The 18,698-nt window shown below is 29.1% G+C and overlaps 1 protein-coding gene across 5 annotated transcripts in view; it reads right to left on the bottom strand.

Annotated features, from left to right (window-relative positions):
* Nucleotides 1-18,698, bottom strand: part of LOC117177570 (polypyrimidine tract-binding protein 1) — a 636,848-nt gene that overhangs the window by 25,167 nt on the left and 592,983 nt on the right. For all 5 annotated transcript variants that reach the window (XM_033368386.1, XM_033368387.1, XM_033368388.1 and 2 more), the window contains exons 7-8: nt 14,410-14,461; nt 9,508-9,566 (exon numbers count right to left, since the gene is read on the bottom strand). In XM_033368386.1, the coding sequence (XP_033224277.1) occupies nt 9,508-9,566; nt 14,410-14,461 (111 nt within the window). The remainder of the gene's footprint in view (nt 1-9,507; nt 9,567-14,409; nt 14,462-18,698) is intronic.

Below are 18,698 nucleotides of genomic sequence, written 5' to 3'. Positions count from 1 at the left end.
ACGGGACAACACAATGAGTTTAATTGTGTTACGTGAAGTTAAGTTAGGTTAGGTTAGGTTTTTTTAGGTTAGGATAGGTTTGACCTCTTTGCAGGTTAAGCCAAAGCTGATTCAAACGGTACCGCAAACACAACGGGACAACACAATTAGTTTAATTGTGTTTCGTGAGGTTAGGTTAGGCTAGGTTAGATTTATTTCTAGGTTAGGCTCGAGTTGACCCATTCGATGTAGCATACATTTACTACTGGGAAAATATGCTTCCAGAGCTTTACGTGTAGTTCAATAAATTTCTGTTAATTCAGGTTAGGTGAGGTCAGGTTCCGTTGGGTAAAGTTAGGTTGAACAAGTTGATATCAGGTAAGGGTTGATCCTTCACAGTTGTCGACATATTTTTGAAGTGAAAATTTGCATCACTGGCATTATTTTGAAATTTATTTGCCTCAGTGCATGCTTTTCCGTCATTTTTTGAGGTTATGGCTAAACCATGACGTGATGGCTGATTTTTGATACCGAATTTGAATTCAGCGCCCCAAAATCCATAGGAATACGTGTGTCTTGTTACCAGATCCGCACACTTTTTTTGTGTGGCTGTGTAATCAACAGTAATGGAAACTTAAACCTAAAGTTTTTAAAAAAAAAAGAAATAAAAAAATAGTGTCAATTTGAAGTTATTACAAGTCAAACATTTTGTTTGTGTTAAGAAGTCACTCGGAAAATATATCATTTTTAGGAATAACAAATGAAAAAATTTTACATTTATCTGACAACATAAGCCAAGTTAGATGGTATGAAGATTAACAATCCCGTACCGATTGTACCAATCTCACGCAATTTCAGAAATAAAAAAAATAACAACAATTTGAGTTTTTATGATTTTTGTAAAATAATGATAATTTCAATTATTATTTACTGAATAAGCAGATTTGAATTGTACGTAATCTGATGATAAATTATAAAGATCAAAATCATAACCTTGGCCGGTTAAAATGAAAATGTTTAATACTGCTAATTGACTCATTTCGTCAAATTTTTTCTATAAGAATATTCAACTGAATATGTAAGCTTTATTAAAAACTAATTTTTTTAAATTAGTGCAGTTAAGTGTGAAATTGCTAATTACTATACCCTAAAATATTTGAAAAGAATTCAGGACATTTGAGAAACATTTATAGACCCTAATTGAAGGGTCCGCGGTCTAAACCTGTTAACTGAAATTTTTATTTTTTATTTTCTGGAACATACATAGTTCCGCGGTCTAAATTTCTCTTCGCCGTGTAAAATTCATGAAATGTCAGTTAACAGGTTTAGACCGCGGAACCTTCAATTCAAATGTGTGTTTCAAATTCAATTCATGGAGTCATTGACTGAAAAAAAATGACTAAAGCGATTTTCAATTTTCAAGGTGACTAAAAAGTGATTTGAGAAACAAAGTGATTAAAAGTGACTGTACAACAGCCATGGTATTTCTTGACAGTTACTTAAAGTGCTAATTACAGGAATTTTCTGAATTTTGCCAAAAAAAAAAAAACTAAATTTACCCTGACTTTACCCTCTTAAGGTATTAAAGAAAAGTTACAATGTACAAGCTATCAGAAGTTAATAAACCATTAAATCGTACAATAAACAATAAACATGGATATTGGCTTTAGCAAATCGGTTTTGAGCCCTGGAGTACTTCTTTATGGAACATTGATATAAAGTGTATTTCTCAGTGGTGTCGATGATAAAGATAAGGATCAAGATCAAGATTAAAGAGGTTGCTAGCAAAGAAGAAATGCTAGAGAGTAATACCGGTGCTAATGAAAGTTACGGTCGGTTTACGAGCAACCAGGAAAACTAGAAACCGCAGGTGCGCCAGCGAGCTATGCGACGGTAGCTTGCGCTATTTGGTTTTCATTAATAATCCAGTAACGGCCGCCGCACAATGGCATGGTGGTGGTTTAACTCGATGGCAGAGTTTGTTTGACTTATATGCTCTGTTTCGTTTTGTTATGCGTGAGTAAATAGGTTGCTGGGGGTAAATAGGTTGTTCGCCTACATCAATGAATTTTATTTATAATTCCCAACCAACAATAACCGAATACAAAGAATCAAATTTCTGTTTATAAGCATATACTAATTAACTTATTACAATTGAGCCGTTTCAACCCTCATATTTTCATTCGTATATTACAGGGTTCTTACCAGTGGTGTACTCCTAAAGAAAAAGTGGGCTGACAGTACTTTCCATAATCTACGTTGCCAGTTTAAGGGGGAAGGAGGGGCTTAGAATTAAGTTTAAAATCAAAGAGGGGGAGGGGTAAAAGTATAAATAAAGTTACGGAACTAAAAAACATTTAGAAGGTAAGCCCAATCAGAAGTTCGATCTATATTTTTTGGTAAAACTCCTCTTTATTAATTGAAGAGGCTACGATTATATTTTTGGTTCCAAATTCATCTAGTCTGGTTAAAAATGATATTATTTGGTTGAAAACTAAATTATTTTATTTAAAAATGCAACCATATAGTTAAAAAGTAATCTTTTTATCAAAAGTTCAACCTGTTTGTTACATTTTTTTTAGTAGAATATCTTTGGTTGAAAATTAAGTAGATAAAAACTTGTTTTCGATTAGATAAAAAATTGTTTCATGTTAGGTTGAATATAAATTCCTTAAACTGACAATTAAACTATACCATTTTTGGATACAAATTCAATTGTTTGGTTGAAATATCAGCTGTTGTATGCTTCATTGAGAATTCAACTTTGTTTATTGAAAAGTTTATTGTTTGACTTCAAGTTGAAATACTTTTTTTTTCAATCCAAAAATTTAACTATTTCATGCTTGTTCAAAACTTTATCCTGTATATTGGATACATTGGAAATTCGTGTTTTTTTTTTATAAAACATCAATATTCATGGTCGAAAATTCATCTTTTTGGTTTATAATTTAACAATTTTGGTGAAAATTCGGCTTCTTATTTCAAAGTTATTTTTTATCATGATTTTTATCTGAAAATTTAACTACTCCACTTTTGGTTCAAACTTTACCCTGGATATTGTATAAGTTAAAAATTCAACTAATTGTTACAAAATTGATATATTTTGTTAAAATGTCGTCTTTTTGTGTAGAAAATTAGTCTTGTTTGTTGAAATTTCACTTTTTGGTTAATAATTCAACGATCTTCTTAAAAGATCATTTTCCTAGATTAAAAACGAGTTTTTATTGTTGAAAATTTATCTTGCATGGTAAAAAAGGCATCTTTCTTGGTTAAAAATGAAGTTTTTTAATTAAATTTGAACTGTCATTTAAAAAAGGTATCGTTTTTTCTTAAAAATTTTAATGTTTTATTGAATTTTAATCGTTTCTGTTTCAAAATTCGACCATTTGATTGAAAATGTATACGTGTATGGTGAAAATTCAACTGTTTTGTTACAAATCTAATAATTTTTGAAAAATGTAACAGTTTTGTTAAAGCAATTATTTTTGGTCGAACATTTAACTATGATGTTACAAATTCATCCTTTTTTTATCGAAAATTCATCTTCTAGGGTAAAAAACTCATCTTTACTCGTTGAAAATGTATCCTTCTTAGTTGAAAAGTAACTTACATTAGATAACTTAAAAGTCAGAAAAAAATGCGTCTTTTTGGCATGAAAATTTTAGTATTTGGTACAACCTGAACTATTTTTTGTAAAACTCGTTTTTTTTACTGGAAATTTCATCTATTTGGCTATCAATGCATATGTTTTTTTTTTTAATTCGTAATAACTGTTTTGTTAAAAATTCAATGTGTTTCGGGTTAAAATCTTAGGAATTTAAAGGATTTGTATTGAATTCAATGTGTATGCTTTGAAATATCTTAAAAACTTTTTAAATACTTCGAAAATCCCTGAAAAAATATTTTAAATTTCTTTGAATTTCTAACAATTATTTGAAATCACTTGAAATCTTTTTAGCTGCTTTGAAATACCATAATATTCTTCGTAATCGCTTAAATTAGTCAAAGTTCTTTCGAAATTCCTTGAAATCTTTTAAAGTCAGTTGGAATCACTTGATATAATTCGAAATAACTCGGAAACATTGAAATTTTTAAAAACTTGAGCAAACCCAAAGATATCTTCCAAAATGTTGTGACATTTTTACATAATGAAGTTAAATTATATTCTCTCAATAAATTAGATGATTATTATATAAATTAGATAACAAAATTGAGTGTTAGCTGCCGATTTTATTTTTTAATTTCAAATGTAATGAATGGAGCAATTTCAAATCATTCAAAAGCCAATTAGATATTCAATAACAATGATGTCTTTCGTTACACAACTTTTATAAATTGCGATATATTAATATTAATGAAGGATTTCTTCGATAAGGGGTACTGTTATATATATATATATCTTACATTTTTATTGGAATGATTGATGAACAAGACTATGAAAGCTATTTTACAATACGCTTAGGAGATTTCGAAACAGATGTGGAAGATTTATTGCTCAATTTCCAAGAAGATAGAGTAACTCAAGACTTATAGCTAAATTTTCAATTTGTTGGAAAAGGTAAACTTAAATCTACAAAAAGAATTTCTTTCAGTTTGTTCAGGTTGTTCTATTCGTTTCAGGAAAAGGAAAAATTTTGAAAGGTAGAAAAGAAATGTAAGTATTGACAGGCTGTCGGGGGTTTGAAAATTCCAGAAAATGAGCTGAAATTATTTTTACTTCTAGAGATGAAAGAAGAAAATTACATCCGATCCGCTTTTTCCTGGGGTTTTTGCCCCAGGGTGCAAACATTTGTCAAATTTATTGAAATTTTCCCTCTTCCAATTATGAAAAAATATTGAAAATACCCCCCCCCCCCTTCAAGTAGTTAAAAATGATGAAAAGAGGAAAACACTTATTTTAAATTGTATTATATGTGATAAGGAATTTGTGGTATTTCAAGTGGCTGGTTAGATTTTTCCACTAAAAATCTGCAAAATTGTTGGACAAAAAATAAATTTTATTTCCCGGTTTTCATAATTTCCGGTTCAGCGGGCATCCCATGAATTTATAATTTAAAAAAATGTTTCTAAACTTTTTTTGCGAAGCGAATTAAAACAAAAAGCTCCAATCCTCGGCTTTGTTGAGCCCTTTTCATCTTCATCAGTAACAAAATTTAGCGTTTGTGAGATTGCAGATTATAAATTTATCCGCTTACAACGATTGGTCGTGTTCGCCAGTTTGGCTTTTACATTTACCACCTTCACATTTCATCCATGTTGTGTGGGATCTGTAAAGGAAATGAGGCCGATAGCGCGTATTTTGTATACGGCAGATTCAACAAAGGCATAACCCCCAGGCCCTTTCACGAGAAACTAGCTCGTTGAAAAGCCTTTCTGATACACTGACTCTACGTAATTGACTTTTTCTCCGCTGAATTTAACGAAAAAAAAGACGCAAGAGGGGAGAATGTTAGTCGATAAATGTAATTCCTGTGTTTCCCGAGATAGAAAGAAAAATAACAAGTTACTTCGGCATCACTCGAAATCGTGGACAAAAAAAACAGAATAAAATTTCAAAGCTGTTTTTCGTTTGCCAAACAAACAGGAGCCGAACTTTTACAGACAAAAGGGAAAATGAACTTTTTAACTATTTCAATTTCAACCTTTTTTGAAAGCTTAGGAATGAAATCGTATTTCTGTTTTAAGCTAGTTTTAGTGGTTTGGTTTTTATTATAAACAGAATCATTTATGTAAAACTGAATTATGAGAAAACTGAATTGTTATTATTAAAACTGATTGAAGAAGGTCGATTAATTATGTAAGGCTTTTTCTGGGAGAAAGGGGCCCGGAAAATTTAAGGAATCCTTACTGGGGAGGGGGTGGGGAGTTCAAAGAATTTCCTACGTACGTTCCCTCTTTCTATTTTTACATTCTCATTCATGAGAGTGTAATATAATCGTCCAAATTTTCGGTCTCTGGTTTTTAACGGATCTTTACGTTTCGGCACTCACAGAATCCGAAAATCATAAAATTTCATCGGTGTCGGCCTATCTCTATGTCTGTCTGTATAACTGTACGTATGGTTTAACTGAATGTTGTAGGTGCTCTAACTTTTGAAGGATTTGTCCAATCAAGTCAGCCTTTGATACACTTCTTAAATTTCCCAAACTGAAGGCTAAGTTCGTTAAGCAAATATTTTCAAATAAAATTAAAAAATTTAGAGCATTTTCAAAATTTGAAAATTTTTTGTTTTTCAAATTTGAAATTTGTTGTTAAAATTTCTTATAGATAGGTGGAAGAATTGCAAATTATCTAAATAAAATCTTTTATTTCGATGAAAATTAGAAAAGTTATGTACTTAAAAAAAATTTTTTAATGTTCAGAAAAATAAATATTTTTCTAAAAGATTAGAGAATTTCATCCGAATTCATCACTAGATATCAAATATATTTAGAAACTATGCCAGTTAAATTTTTCGATTAGACAAAAATTCAGAAAGTTTCAGCTTTTTCAAAATTTCAATAAAAATTTTTTGTGAGTTTTAGAAATTTTTGTCAAATTTTCTGATACACGTCAAAAAGAATGGCAAATTATCCTAATGACATTTTTAAATTCGATAAAACTTCAAAAATTTATATGCTTTTCAACATTATGAAAATTTTCTAAAAAAGGAAAAACAAATAATTTAATAGTTTAGGAAATATAAATCCAAATTTGTACTAGATGTAAAATAAATGTTTTTCGAAACTATTATCATGAAATTTTTTAATTAGACAAAATTTCCAAAAAGTTGAATCATTTTAAAAGATATGCAATTTTGATTTTGTAAGAGATCCATAAGTTTAAATCGTTTTTTTTAGTAGATTTTAAAAAGATTTACAAATTATTTTGATGAAGTTTTTGAAGTGGACACGAATTATCGAGCGCGAGTTTCGTAATGAAAATGTAATCGTCAAAGCCGCAGGTGCTTTGAGAACCCTCTTTAAAATCAAATCGAAAAAATTTTAGTTACAATTTATGGCTGTAATTCCTTAGAAGTTTAAATCATAGTTTTCGATTTAAGTTATAGTATTCACAATATTTGAAAAAATGTAGTTAAAGTGTACGCATTAAACGTACGCAGACGAGCGCGAAGCGCGAGGGCGTACCCGCGCGCCCTAGACGCGCTCAAACTTGACGCGAAGCGCAGCGTGCCCAGCGCGCAGCGAGAATGTGCCCGCGAAGCGGGCATATTATTTTCAATATGCTACTTGGCATCTGTTTTGGATATTGAATTTTTTTAAGCTTATATACACATTTCATTATTTATATTATTTCTTTTTTATTATGTAATAATTTATATTACATACTCTCTATGAATGTGGAGTACACATTTCATTAAATCTTACGGAATACCTGGGCATCTTTGCAATGATTTGGAACCCAGTGAATTCCTTTGAAACTTTTCTCAATTCCTAACATTTTTTTAAATCATGCGTAAATGACTTTAAATCCTTCAAAATTTGGTCACATCTTCTGAAATCTGTTGATCTAATTTTGAATCTTTTGGAATCAACTGAAATTCTTCGAAATTCAATGAAATTACTGGAACAACTTTAAATATTTCAAAATTCGAAAAATCCCTTAAAATCATTTCAAATCTTTAAAAATCTCTTGAAAACCCATGAAATCTGATGAGTTTTTATGATATTCCTTCAAGTCCCTTCAAACGTTGAAAACCTAATTAAAATATCCCCTGACATCCTAGAAAAATTCGTAAAAATACTTTAGTATCTCTTAACTCCTTTAAAAACTGTGTAAACCACTTAAAACACTTTGAGATTCTGTGAAATTGTTTGAAAACATTGCAATCTTACAATTCTTACAATTTTCTTTAAAATCTCTCAAAATCGGTTAAAATATTTACAAGTATTCCGTGAAATACTTTCAAATATTACGAGATCCCTTGATGTCTTTGATATCCCTTTAGAGTGTATTGAAATCTTTTAAATCAGTGAGAATCTTTTAGAAGAAGACCCTTAATATATGTATATTAAAATCCATAAAAATTCCTGGAAATCCCTTAAGATTGTTTACAGCATTCTGAATGATCGAAACTGCTTAAAATATTCTAAAGTCCGCTAAAATCCCTTTAAAATCTTTAAGATGTTTAAAAAATCTCTTAAAATTCCTTGAAATTCCCTAAAATCATTTGCAATGCCCTAAAACTGTTCTAATCCCTTAAAATCTCATTAAATAACAAAAAATTTAATTAAATTCCGCAAAAATGTTGCAATTCTTCGTAATATTTTGTAGTAATTTAAAATCCCTTAAAATATCTTAAAATCCCTTACAATCTTTGGTAACATCCTACAACTTTTGTAATCGCTTCAAATCTTACGCAAAATTTGTGTAATTGTTTGAAATACTTTGTAGTCATTTGAAATGCCTTAAAATCTTTTTAAATTTTTTTAAATCGTTTCAAACAATTGGAAATCTTTCAAATCTTTTGAAATCGCTTGAAATCATAAAAATCCTATAACATTTAATTACAATTTTTTAAAAGCTATACAAATTTCTCGAAATCCCTTAAGGCACTTTATGATTTTAGGAAATCCTTTTGAATTCCGTAGATATACTTTGATATTTTTTTAAATCTCTTGAAATCCCTTACAATATCCCGCGAAATCATTGAAATCCCAATAAATCTCTTAAAATACTTTGAAATCTTTGCAGATATTTTCCAATTCTCTTAAATCTTTGAATGCCATATGAAATCTGTTTAAATCCCTAAAAATCCGTAAAATCCTTATTAATTCCTTAGAATCCATCAAAATCCTTCGGTATCTCTTGAAATCCTTCGAAATCGATTAAAATTTCTGGAAATCTGATTTCACTCCTGAAAGTCCCTTAAAATATTGTAATATCCCTTTAAAAAATTGCATTAACTGTGAAATTTTACTACTTCATTTCTTCAAACTGTTGACATTTTTTTAAATCATTTGAAATCCTGCTCTGAACATTTTCTAATGCCTTGAAATCTTTTGAAATTCCCTAGAAAACTTTGGAAACCTCGTTGAACTTCATAAACATTTTCTATTCTTTGTAATATTTTTTAGTTCTTTGAAATAACTCTAAATCCTGTGAAATCTATTCAAATACTTTCATATTACAGGAAATCTTAGAAGTCTTTTGAAATCCCTTGAAATATAATTTATTATAAAATTTTTAGAAATAAGGGCGGGGGGGAGGGTCATACAAATCTTGCAAATCCTTACTGTAGGACGTAAAAGAGCTCTACAATTTTTAAAATCAACCTTACGTTATTAACGGACGTTCCCTCACGAAAAATAGATTATATCTATGGGTGACCATTCGTATTTTATGATACTTAATTTCTCGTTTCTCTGGAAGGTCAATTTTGCTTAATAAGACTATATTTATTAGTAGATTAGAGATATAAATCGAAAACAGGGTACATTCCGATATCCTCGGGGAAGGAAGTTCCTAGAAACTGGAACTTTACCAAACACGAGAGAGCAAATTTACGAGATAGGAAGAGATACTTACGAATTTAGCATTCTGTGCCGAAAGCATGTCCGGATATTGTATGAGAGCTTGGAAGGAACCTGAAACGGAGAAAAATTCTGGTAAAAATGTTGGTACGTTTCATCATATTTCGTCCTCGATAGACCATAACTCTCTCCTTAAACACACACATCAATGGGAGAGAGATAAACATCAGAGAATGCACCTGAGGATAAAATTTCATACTTTACTACTTGAGTTTGTTATTTACAAGATTAGTTTCCTTCTTTTGGATCCTGAATTTATTTTCAATTCATTTTGAGAGGTTGGCCAAAAAACTTAATGTTCAATATATATAGAATATTTTATGAAATAAAACAATTTTCAGTGAAAATGTTAGCCAAACTGACTGATAATAATTAACCCAAAAAGAAACTAGTGATATTGACTTTAAAACAATTGCATCTGCATAAAAATGAATTAGAAAATTATATAACATGAGAAGAATTCAATGAAATATATAAAAATCCAAGGTAAAATAAAAAAGTCAAGTGAATTGAGAACAATTATAAAATATGACGAAATTAACTGAATTCAGCAGTTTTTCGATGAATTAAAAAAACGCCAGGTAATTCAAAAGATTGAACTAACAAAAATGGTAATAGACTGAATTAAGTAGAATTGATTGAATTTAGTCAATTTCTTCAAATCATTCAAATTCTAGGAAATTCCTTGACAATTTTTGCAAATCTCTTGAAACTTTTAAATTATTGGATTTTTTTTATTTTACAATATTTCAAATCCATTCAAATATTCTGAAATTCCTTGTAATATTTAAAAATATGTAAAATTCTTTTAAATCCATTCAAATTATTAAAATCAATTGCAAAATCATTGGAATCTTTTAAAATGCCCTCAAATATTTTTAATTCTTTGAAATCTTTCGTAATTCATTTAAGATTTTTAAATCTTCTTCAATATTCCGTGGAATTTTTTGAAATACTCTCAAATTTATTGAAATATATCAAAAGTTTCTTGGAATATTTTGAAATACAGTACCATCCAGGAGTACGATACCACCTATAATACTAACAATTGAGGCTTCGGATGGAAGAAGGGCACATAGGACCATATGCCATTTGCCCGTAAATTACGTTAAACGACGCAGGCGTGCCTTTTACATATATCATATAAAGGATATTTTAAAATACGCATGTTTACCTGAGTTATAAACATTACAAGGTCAGCGCGCCTCGACCTACTGCAGTAAAATTAAATAGCTAATATGCCGCACTTAATTATAACGTATTCGTGAAAGAAACTAATGAAGCTAATGAAGACGAAATCATGTCATCTTAGGAAGAAGCAGAAGACTGAAAAATGATTAAATGACCAATATTGTGAAAAAGACCATAAAGTGTTCGAAAAAATGTTCTAGAAGCTTTAAATGTGAGTAATAGCATTAGCTAGATCTTCCTAGAAATTGAAAGACATGAGAACTCATTCCGAATTTCCTTATTTCAATAAAAAAAACCGATATATTAACTTTTTTAAAGATATTATTCCATTTACGGAAAAAGGGCATATGGTATAACCTAATTTTTTTAAACTGTAATATTAAAAAGTTAACATGCTTAAGTAATCATTTTGCGTATGAATTCTTTAAAGGATAAGTTACTATGACTATTGCAAAATACAGTTTATATATTGTACAAATTTCCACGTACTTATACTAGAAGAAAAACTTTCTCCTTAATTTTCTCGAAACGCTACTTTGGCTTATGTGCTCTTTTTCCATCCAAGGCCTCAAATTCACTCACTTCGCACAGGATATCTCCGGAATAAAGAAAGGTATAATAATTTCTGAAAAAGCATTAGAAGGATTATTAAATTCTACATTAAATGAGTTCTAGAGAAAATACCTATTTTTAATAAATAGAGACTGAGATAGTGAGTTAGAAACACCTGCCTAATTTCTCATTTTTGCCCATTCTCAAAATTCAACTTAAACTCCTGGAAAACCCTAGCAAAATATGGTAAACTTTTTCCGTCACAAAAAAAAACCCATTAGTCAATTAAGAAGTGACTTTATCTTCAAAAACTGACTCAAAAGTGATTTAAGGATGAAAGTCATTTAGAGTGTTATTCAGAGTGGTTCTCACAATAATTCCCTAAATTTTCCCTGAGTTCCATGGGAAAAAATTTATAATCGAGGAAAATGAACACATTTTTAAATATCAAAAAGTTGACTCTGTAATTTTGTATTCTCTACTTTGAAAAAAATGGTAAATTTGATTCGATCATAATCATTAATGGCGTTTTTTTTTTCTTTAAAATATTATCGGCTATTCCATTTTGAACAACGTAATTTGAAACACACGCACTGGAACCTGGATTTCGGTAAACTAGATTTGTAAGTTCCTATAATTGCTGTCCTCGGAAATTTGGTAATGCGGGGAGCCGTAGGGCCGATAGAGAGGCGATGTTCAGTCAAACATGACAAACATCATGAGGTCGCTCTAGCAGCGCGTTAGTTGCATCAGGTTACTTCATGTATGAAAATCAACAGGAATTCTTGATGCGACACAAATCCGAAAATATCCCATTTATTGCTTGAACTATGTTAATTCATCCATAACAAATGCTTCTTGATAATCATGAGCTTCTTAATTAAAAATGAAGAAGCTCATTATCATTTGTTTTGAGGAAATTCGAGTTTATCTTTATTAGGTGAAAAGTTTTCCTGTGTGCGCAAGATAAAAGCGACGGATGGGTCGGACTTAATTGGGTGGTAAGGTAATTAAATAAGCGACATTTGAGATTGTGAGAAAGCTGAGCCGGGTAGCAAAACAGCCCGTCGGAAGCCCGTTGCCTCGATTATGTCCAAAAGACCAAAAGGGGGTTTGAGGTGCCTACTGCCTCGCAGCCACGAACTTGAGGTCAAGTGGTTTTAGTCGCTTAGTGCTGCTGACGACATCCCATTGTTGCTTGACACCACGGTCACAAACTGTGAGACATTACATGTAACCAGATTCGACCAAAGGAAACAATTTCCGTAGTCCTGACCACGACGGCAGCTTCATTCCAAACATTCAATTTAATGATACTGAATTGTTATTATCAGGGATAAGACAAACATGGCACTTACAATTAAATTGTCAATACTATTCTCCATATGAACAAATCTTAAATCTTTTCTTAAATACATTTTTTAAAATATAAACATATCAAAGATAATTGTTGAGAATCTTTAAAGAAATAAAATGAAATTTAAAACATCAGGATTAAATAATAATTGAAAATGTTACCTGAAGAGAAAACAAAAACATAAAACCTTATCGCTAAGTCAACGATTTGAGCTTAAAATACTTTTTCTAATGTTCGCCTTCAGTTCTCTTCCAAAATTAGTTACAATCACTAATAAAAATATTATTATCGAATTTATGAATCATTTTTAACAATCCTCACTTTTAAATTAGAGCTAACTTTAGCAAATTCTTAGGATACATCTGAAATCTGTTAGGGTTACCAAGTTCCTGGAAATTTTGTTAAAACAATGCAATTTTCAAAATAACTTGTAATCCATAGAAACCCCTTGAATTCTAAAACCCTGTGAATTACTTAAATATGCAAAAATCCCTTGAAATCTCTCAAATCCGTGAAAATCCTTCGGATTAACTAGAAGTTACTTGAAATTTAATTTAATTTGTTCCTTGGAGTTCTCTAGAGATTCGTTAAAATCCCTTGAAATCTTATTTAAAATATCATTGATATTCTTACTTTACATTTACAAAATCCATGACAATTTTCTAAAAGTCCTTTAAATCTAATAAATCTAATCAATTAAATATAATAAAGCCCCTTAAAATCCCTAAAAATCCTCTAAAAGCTTGGAAATCCACTGAAATATATTAAGCCCTTCATTTTTTAAATCCCTTAAAATATATAGAAATTACTTTTAATATTAGAAAAACTTTTGATTACTTTTAAAATCCTGTGAATCCCTCAATTATTGTTAAATTCCTTGACATCCCTTGACATTTTGCAAATATCGTAAAATTTTTTCAAATCTTTTAGATCATCTTAAATTTTATGAAATCATTTGCAATTCCTTAAAAATTAGTAAATATCTTGAAATTCTATACGAAATGCTTAATCTGAAATTATACGAATAAATTCTTAATTGCTTAGAAATTATTAAGTCTTTTGAAATTTCCCTTAATCCTACTAAATTCTTTCAAATATCATAAAATTCCTCGGAATATTTTTAAGTGTACTTTAAAATTGTTTGAAATTTTTAAAAACATAAGTCTTGTACAATCTACTACAATATTTTGAAACCTATAACATCTTTAAAAATTCTTTTAAAGATGTTTAAATCCTTGAAAACCTCTAAACGCCCATAACGAAACCTCTTAAAATTTTATTCAATTTCATTTGCTCCCAAAAGTTTTCCAGATATTCTCTGAAATTATCTAAGATCCTTTGAAACTTTACAACTCCTTTGATATCTTTGATACCCGTTTAGGATCCTTTCACATTTTTGGACTTGGTTCAAATTTCTTGGACTCTTTTAAAATACCCGCGAAAATCTTTGAAACCTATTAAGTTTGACATTTTAGACTAATTTTAACAGATAATAGAATCGCTATAAATGAATATTGACACTGATGATATAGTAAATAAACATAAATACATTATGTTTTGTTCGATTTAAAATTTTAACGTGGAAAATGTTTGAAATAATATTTTAATTACGAACGTTTCGGAACTGGAGGGTTAAATTAAAAATGTTATTGATGTAAGCGTTTAAATTGGAAATTGAAATAGATTGCATAAAGATTGTATCTTTTTACATCAATTATTGAAAAATCATTTTAAAAAACTTTTATATTCTCCCTGAAATATGTTTTTACAATACTATTTAAGAAATTTGGTACTAACCATTTTTCGAGAAGGTGACAATTTTCAGAACCTTGCCAAATCGTGCGAAAATCTGAAACAGAAAATTAAACGACGATTAATACAAAATTAATGATTTTTTAAATCATTAGAAATAATTACAGGAAATTCTAAGATACAAAAAATTGTAATATTCTTTATCTATAAATATTTTATGAGCCTGGTATAATATTCTCTAAAGAAATGTTGACAACCTTTTTAAACCAAAAATTATTTGAGCAATCTATTGGTTTTTAGCGAACCAATATTCCACTGACCTAAATCCTTGAACGTATTATCGACACATTTTATATGGAAATAGTCAGTTGAATTAATCAAACTGTTTCTCAATTGTTTATTGTCATCTGGGTGTTGGAAATAAAATAATCAGCCTGAACAGTGCACTCAATACAGGTAAATCCTAAAAACAGTATCACTTATCATAGGATTAGTTTACAGGCTTGTATATACGATTCCAAAACAATTGAAGAAAAGTCAATGGCATTCAATGAGTTAATTCACGTACTCTTAAACAATCATTTTATTTATTGGAAGCGCAAACATATTCTATTAAAGAGAAAAAATATTTAATAGTGTATAATTATGGAAGACAAATTTTACAAGACAACAACCGTAATATTGTAAATAAGGTTAGATAGCGTTATCTCTCGGTTATCATTGTATCGATCATTATATTATATGTGATTAAGGTAAATTATCAAACATTAAAACATACCCACAGAAAAATATGTTCACTTATTACTAAATAAGTCTACCAGACTTCATAAATATGAATAAAATAAAAAATATTCCACAGCAGCGTTCAGTTGATCAAAAAAGTATTTTTACATGATATGAAGCCTTTTCCAGACAAAAAATATTAATCAAACGAAACCGTTTATTTAATATCAAATCGAAATTCGAATTGTGAAACTTGATATTACATTTTAATTTTTTTGTTGGAAAACCATGCACCGGAAATTCCATTCAGGAAACCAACAAAACGCCAATCGGTTTACAGTAACTTGATCCAATGTTTCATACATGATTAAATTTTCAAGTCAAGGAGACGAATTTTTAAAAAGAAAGTTGAAGTTAAAATCCGGAAAGTTACATTTAAAACAAAAAAATCTCATTTTTATCAAAAAAAGGTGACTTTTCAACTAAGAAAGATGACATCTCTACCAAAAAGATTAACTAGCCAAAGTTATATCAAGTTGAATTTCGGACCAAAAAAGATTACTTTTTCAAAAAATAAAGTGATTTAAACAAAAATGGTTGAAGTTTTAACCAAATAGTTGAATTTTCCACTTAGAGCGATGCACTTACAAATAAAGAGATTCATTTTTAACCCAAAAAGAAGAATCTTCAAGTAAATACACGCATTTTCAACGAAATGGTTGAACTTTCAACTTATAAGGAAAACTTTTAAACTATAAATGGAATAGTTAAATTTTGAGAGAAAAAAATGTTTTTTCAATCAATATGAAAAGAAATTATTAACCAGAGATAAAATTTTAACGAAAATGGTGAATTTTCTAAAAAAATGCATTGTTCGCAAAGTACTTTAACTTTCAACCAAGTTATTAAATTTAAAAAAATGAATTTTTAACAAAATAGTTAACTTTTTAACCACAAAATATTTATTTATAGCGACAAATGTAATAGCTAATATTTCAACTTAGAAAGATTTTAATTTAAATAAAAATCATTTAAACTGAACCAAAAGAGACGAATTTTTAACAAAAATTGATAATTTTTCAACCCAAAACGATGAAATAAAAAAAAAGTTTAATTTACGATCAAAAAAGATAAATTTTGAATGCGATAGTTAAATTTTTAATTAAATAAATTAAATTTGTTACCAATTAATAGCATTTTGAACCAAACTAGATGAATTCTGAGCCAAAAATATAATAGATCGAATTTTCAATGTTTCACCTGACTTCCACGTTTTCCCTTATCTGCGGCCGCTACCCTGTAAGTCTATTTATTCTGCGACTTTATAAATTATCATTAGGATTCATTGACAATAAGATTGACTGTAGCAACTGCACATCCTTAATTTTTTACGATTCTTTATAGATAAGATTTTTAACTCAATCAAAATAAATGTTTTCTTTTAGTGTATTTGAGAGGCACAATTTTTTCATTTTTTCCAGCACTTTCCTTCTTTTCTGCTTGTGCTTGTATGAAAGATTTGTTCTCTCTGGTCAGATAATCTCTCGGGAAATCAACTGCCTCCGCACATAAAGAGCGACAAGTTCAGGCATGTGTATAAGTACTGCTTACTCACAAACTTACATGCAAATCTTTATTACTTCATTCATCTCACGTTTACTCTATCGCAATTCGAAGACACGAAATGGGAAATGATTTTTCTTTATCTTGTTATCAGGGTGAACACTATTTTTATAATTTTCGTTTCCCCGTCTTTTCCGGTAAAAATCGTTATTTCTCTTTCTTTAAAATTATAAAATGGAAGCATCTAAAATTTTTCTAATAAACGATTTTTAATTAAATTCCGTTCAAGTGTAAAAATTTAAACATTTAAATTTGATAAATTAAGCAGCTGAAAGATGAATGGTTCCAAAATCTAAATCCACACTCAGAAAAAAGATTCTTGGATTCGAATTTGCATAGTATTAAAAATTAATAATTTATAAATTATTAATTTAACTTTTAACATTTCTACCAATCCAATTTCGATTGCAAAATTAAAACTTATGAAAGGAACATTTTAAAAATGGAGCGTTCAACAAGAAAATCCATTACTCTAAAATTGTAAGCATTCTAAATTAAAGATATTATTTCATTTCTAAAGTATTCAATTCCAATAGTTTAATTTTTATAAATTTTGACTTTAAACAACACAAGTTTTAATTGTTTAATTTCAAATCGTTTAATTTTTAACACGTACTTTAGAATGATTATTTATTCTTGAAATCGAATCAAATATTTTTCAATTTAAAATTATTTGTTTAATACTTCGACTAAAAATCAGACCATTTTAAGATTTCATTGAAAATTAAAAAATAATAATACAAAACAAGATTTTTATAATATTATTTCAAATGTTCGAATTTAAGGGTTTGAAGCAAAAAACACCTTAGTTTCAAGGCCTCAAAGATTAAACTGTTTTGGAATTGCGCATCCAAAACTATAATTTTAAATTAAAATGATAGATATATCAAAGATAATAAAATCTTATTAATAAGTATCATAACATGTAGTATCAAGTGACATGCAAAGTGAATGCATAAATTTTTTATTAAAAAAATAGATTTCCATAAAAAAAACTCACTCATATTTCAACGTTCAAAATTTAAGACTTTTAAATATTGTGACCATTTAAAGCATAATTATTCTAAACACTTTCAAAATTATATGCTTTTTAATTGTAAACTTTCAAAATTATTTAATTCGAATTTCAAGTGTTAACAATAATTAAACAATTCCAAACTTCACTTAAGGGCATGTGATATTTCGTAGTGTGGTCAATCGGGTACAGTTCCCCCGGCTTTTTTCCACAAAAATGAAAATTTTTAAAAACTGAATTCGGAGATACTATAAAATATCATAACGGACGTCCCTGGACTCTTTTTTGAGGGATAATAACAAAAAAAATGTATTGTGCTAAATTAAAATTGTATGCATGTGCATTATTTTGAGGTGTCATTTTTCATCTCTGCCTTTCCGATAATTTGGAAATTGTTTATGAAATAAACTTTTTTGATTGCCTGCAAACAAGGTTAGTTCCGGGAGATTAGTTACTATGTTTATTTGTAAGTCAGTTTTTTGGGCCAAAAATATTGTGTAGTTTGGAAGTAACGCTCGGGAGAATTGTAACACACATAACCTCGAAAAATACACACACGTTGTTAGCAATATCAAATCTTTTTTTGAAAAAACACACAATAAAGTGTGCGGAGACGTCCGTTAGCATGTTCGCTATCATTTCTTAGATTTTGAAGACCAAATATTTCTTATCCTAGGAAAAAAGCCGGGGAAATCTAACACTGAAAAAATCGATACTAATTCCTAAGCGCTATGCAAATTAATCATATTTTGCTAAATTAACACTTTTTTGAAGAAACCCACAAAAAAGTGTTTGGGGACGTCCATTAGCATGTTCGCTATCATTTCCCACATTTTTAAGACAAAATATTTATTATCCTAGAAAAAAGCTGGGGAACCTACCAGGTGTATACATATGAAACCGGTATTTTTTCAAGAAAAAAACACATTTATTTCAAGAGAATGATAACAAATATTTTATTCAAAGTATGCGC

The sequence above is a fragment of the Belonocnema kinseyi genome, chromosome 7 (genome assembly GCF_010883055.1).
Source record: "Belonocnema kinseyi isolate 2016_QV_RU_SX_M_011 chromosome 7, B_treatae_v1, whole genome shotgun sequence".
Classification (NCBI taxonomy): domain Eukaryota; kingdom Metazoa; phylum Arthropoda; class Insecta; order Hymenoptera; family Cynipidae; genus Belonocnema; species Belonocnema kinseyi.
The sequence above is the reverse complement of the archived record's forward strand: the minus strand, read 5'-3'. Positions and strand labels throughout refer to the sequence as shown.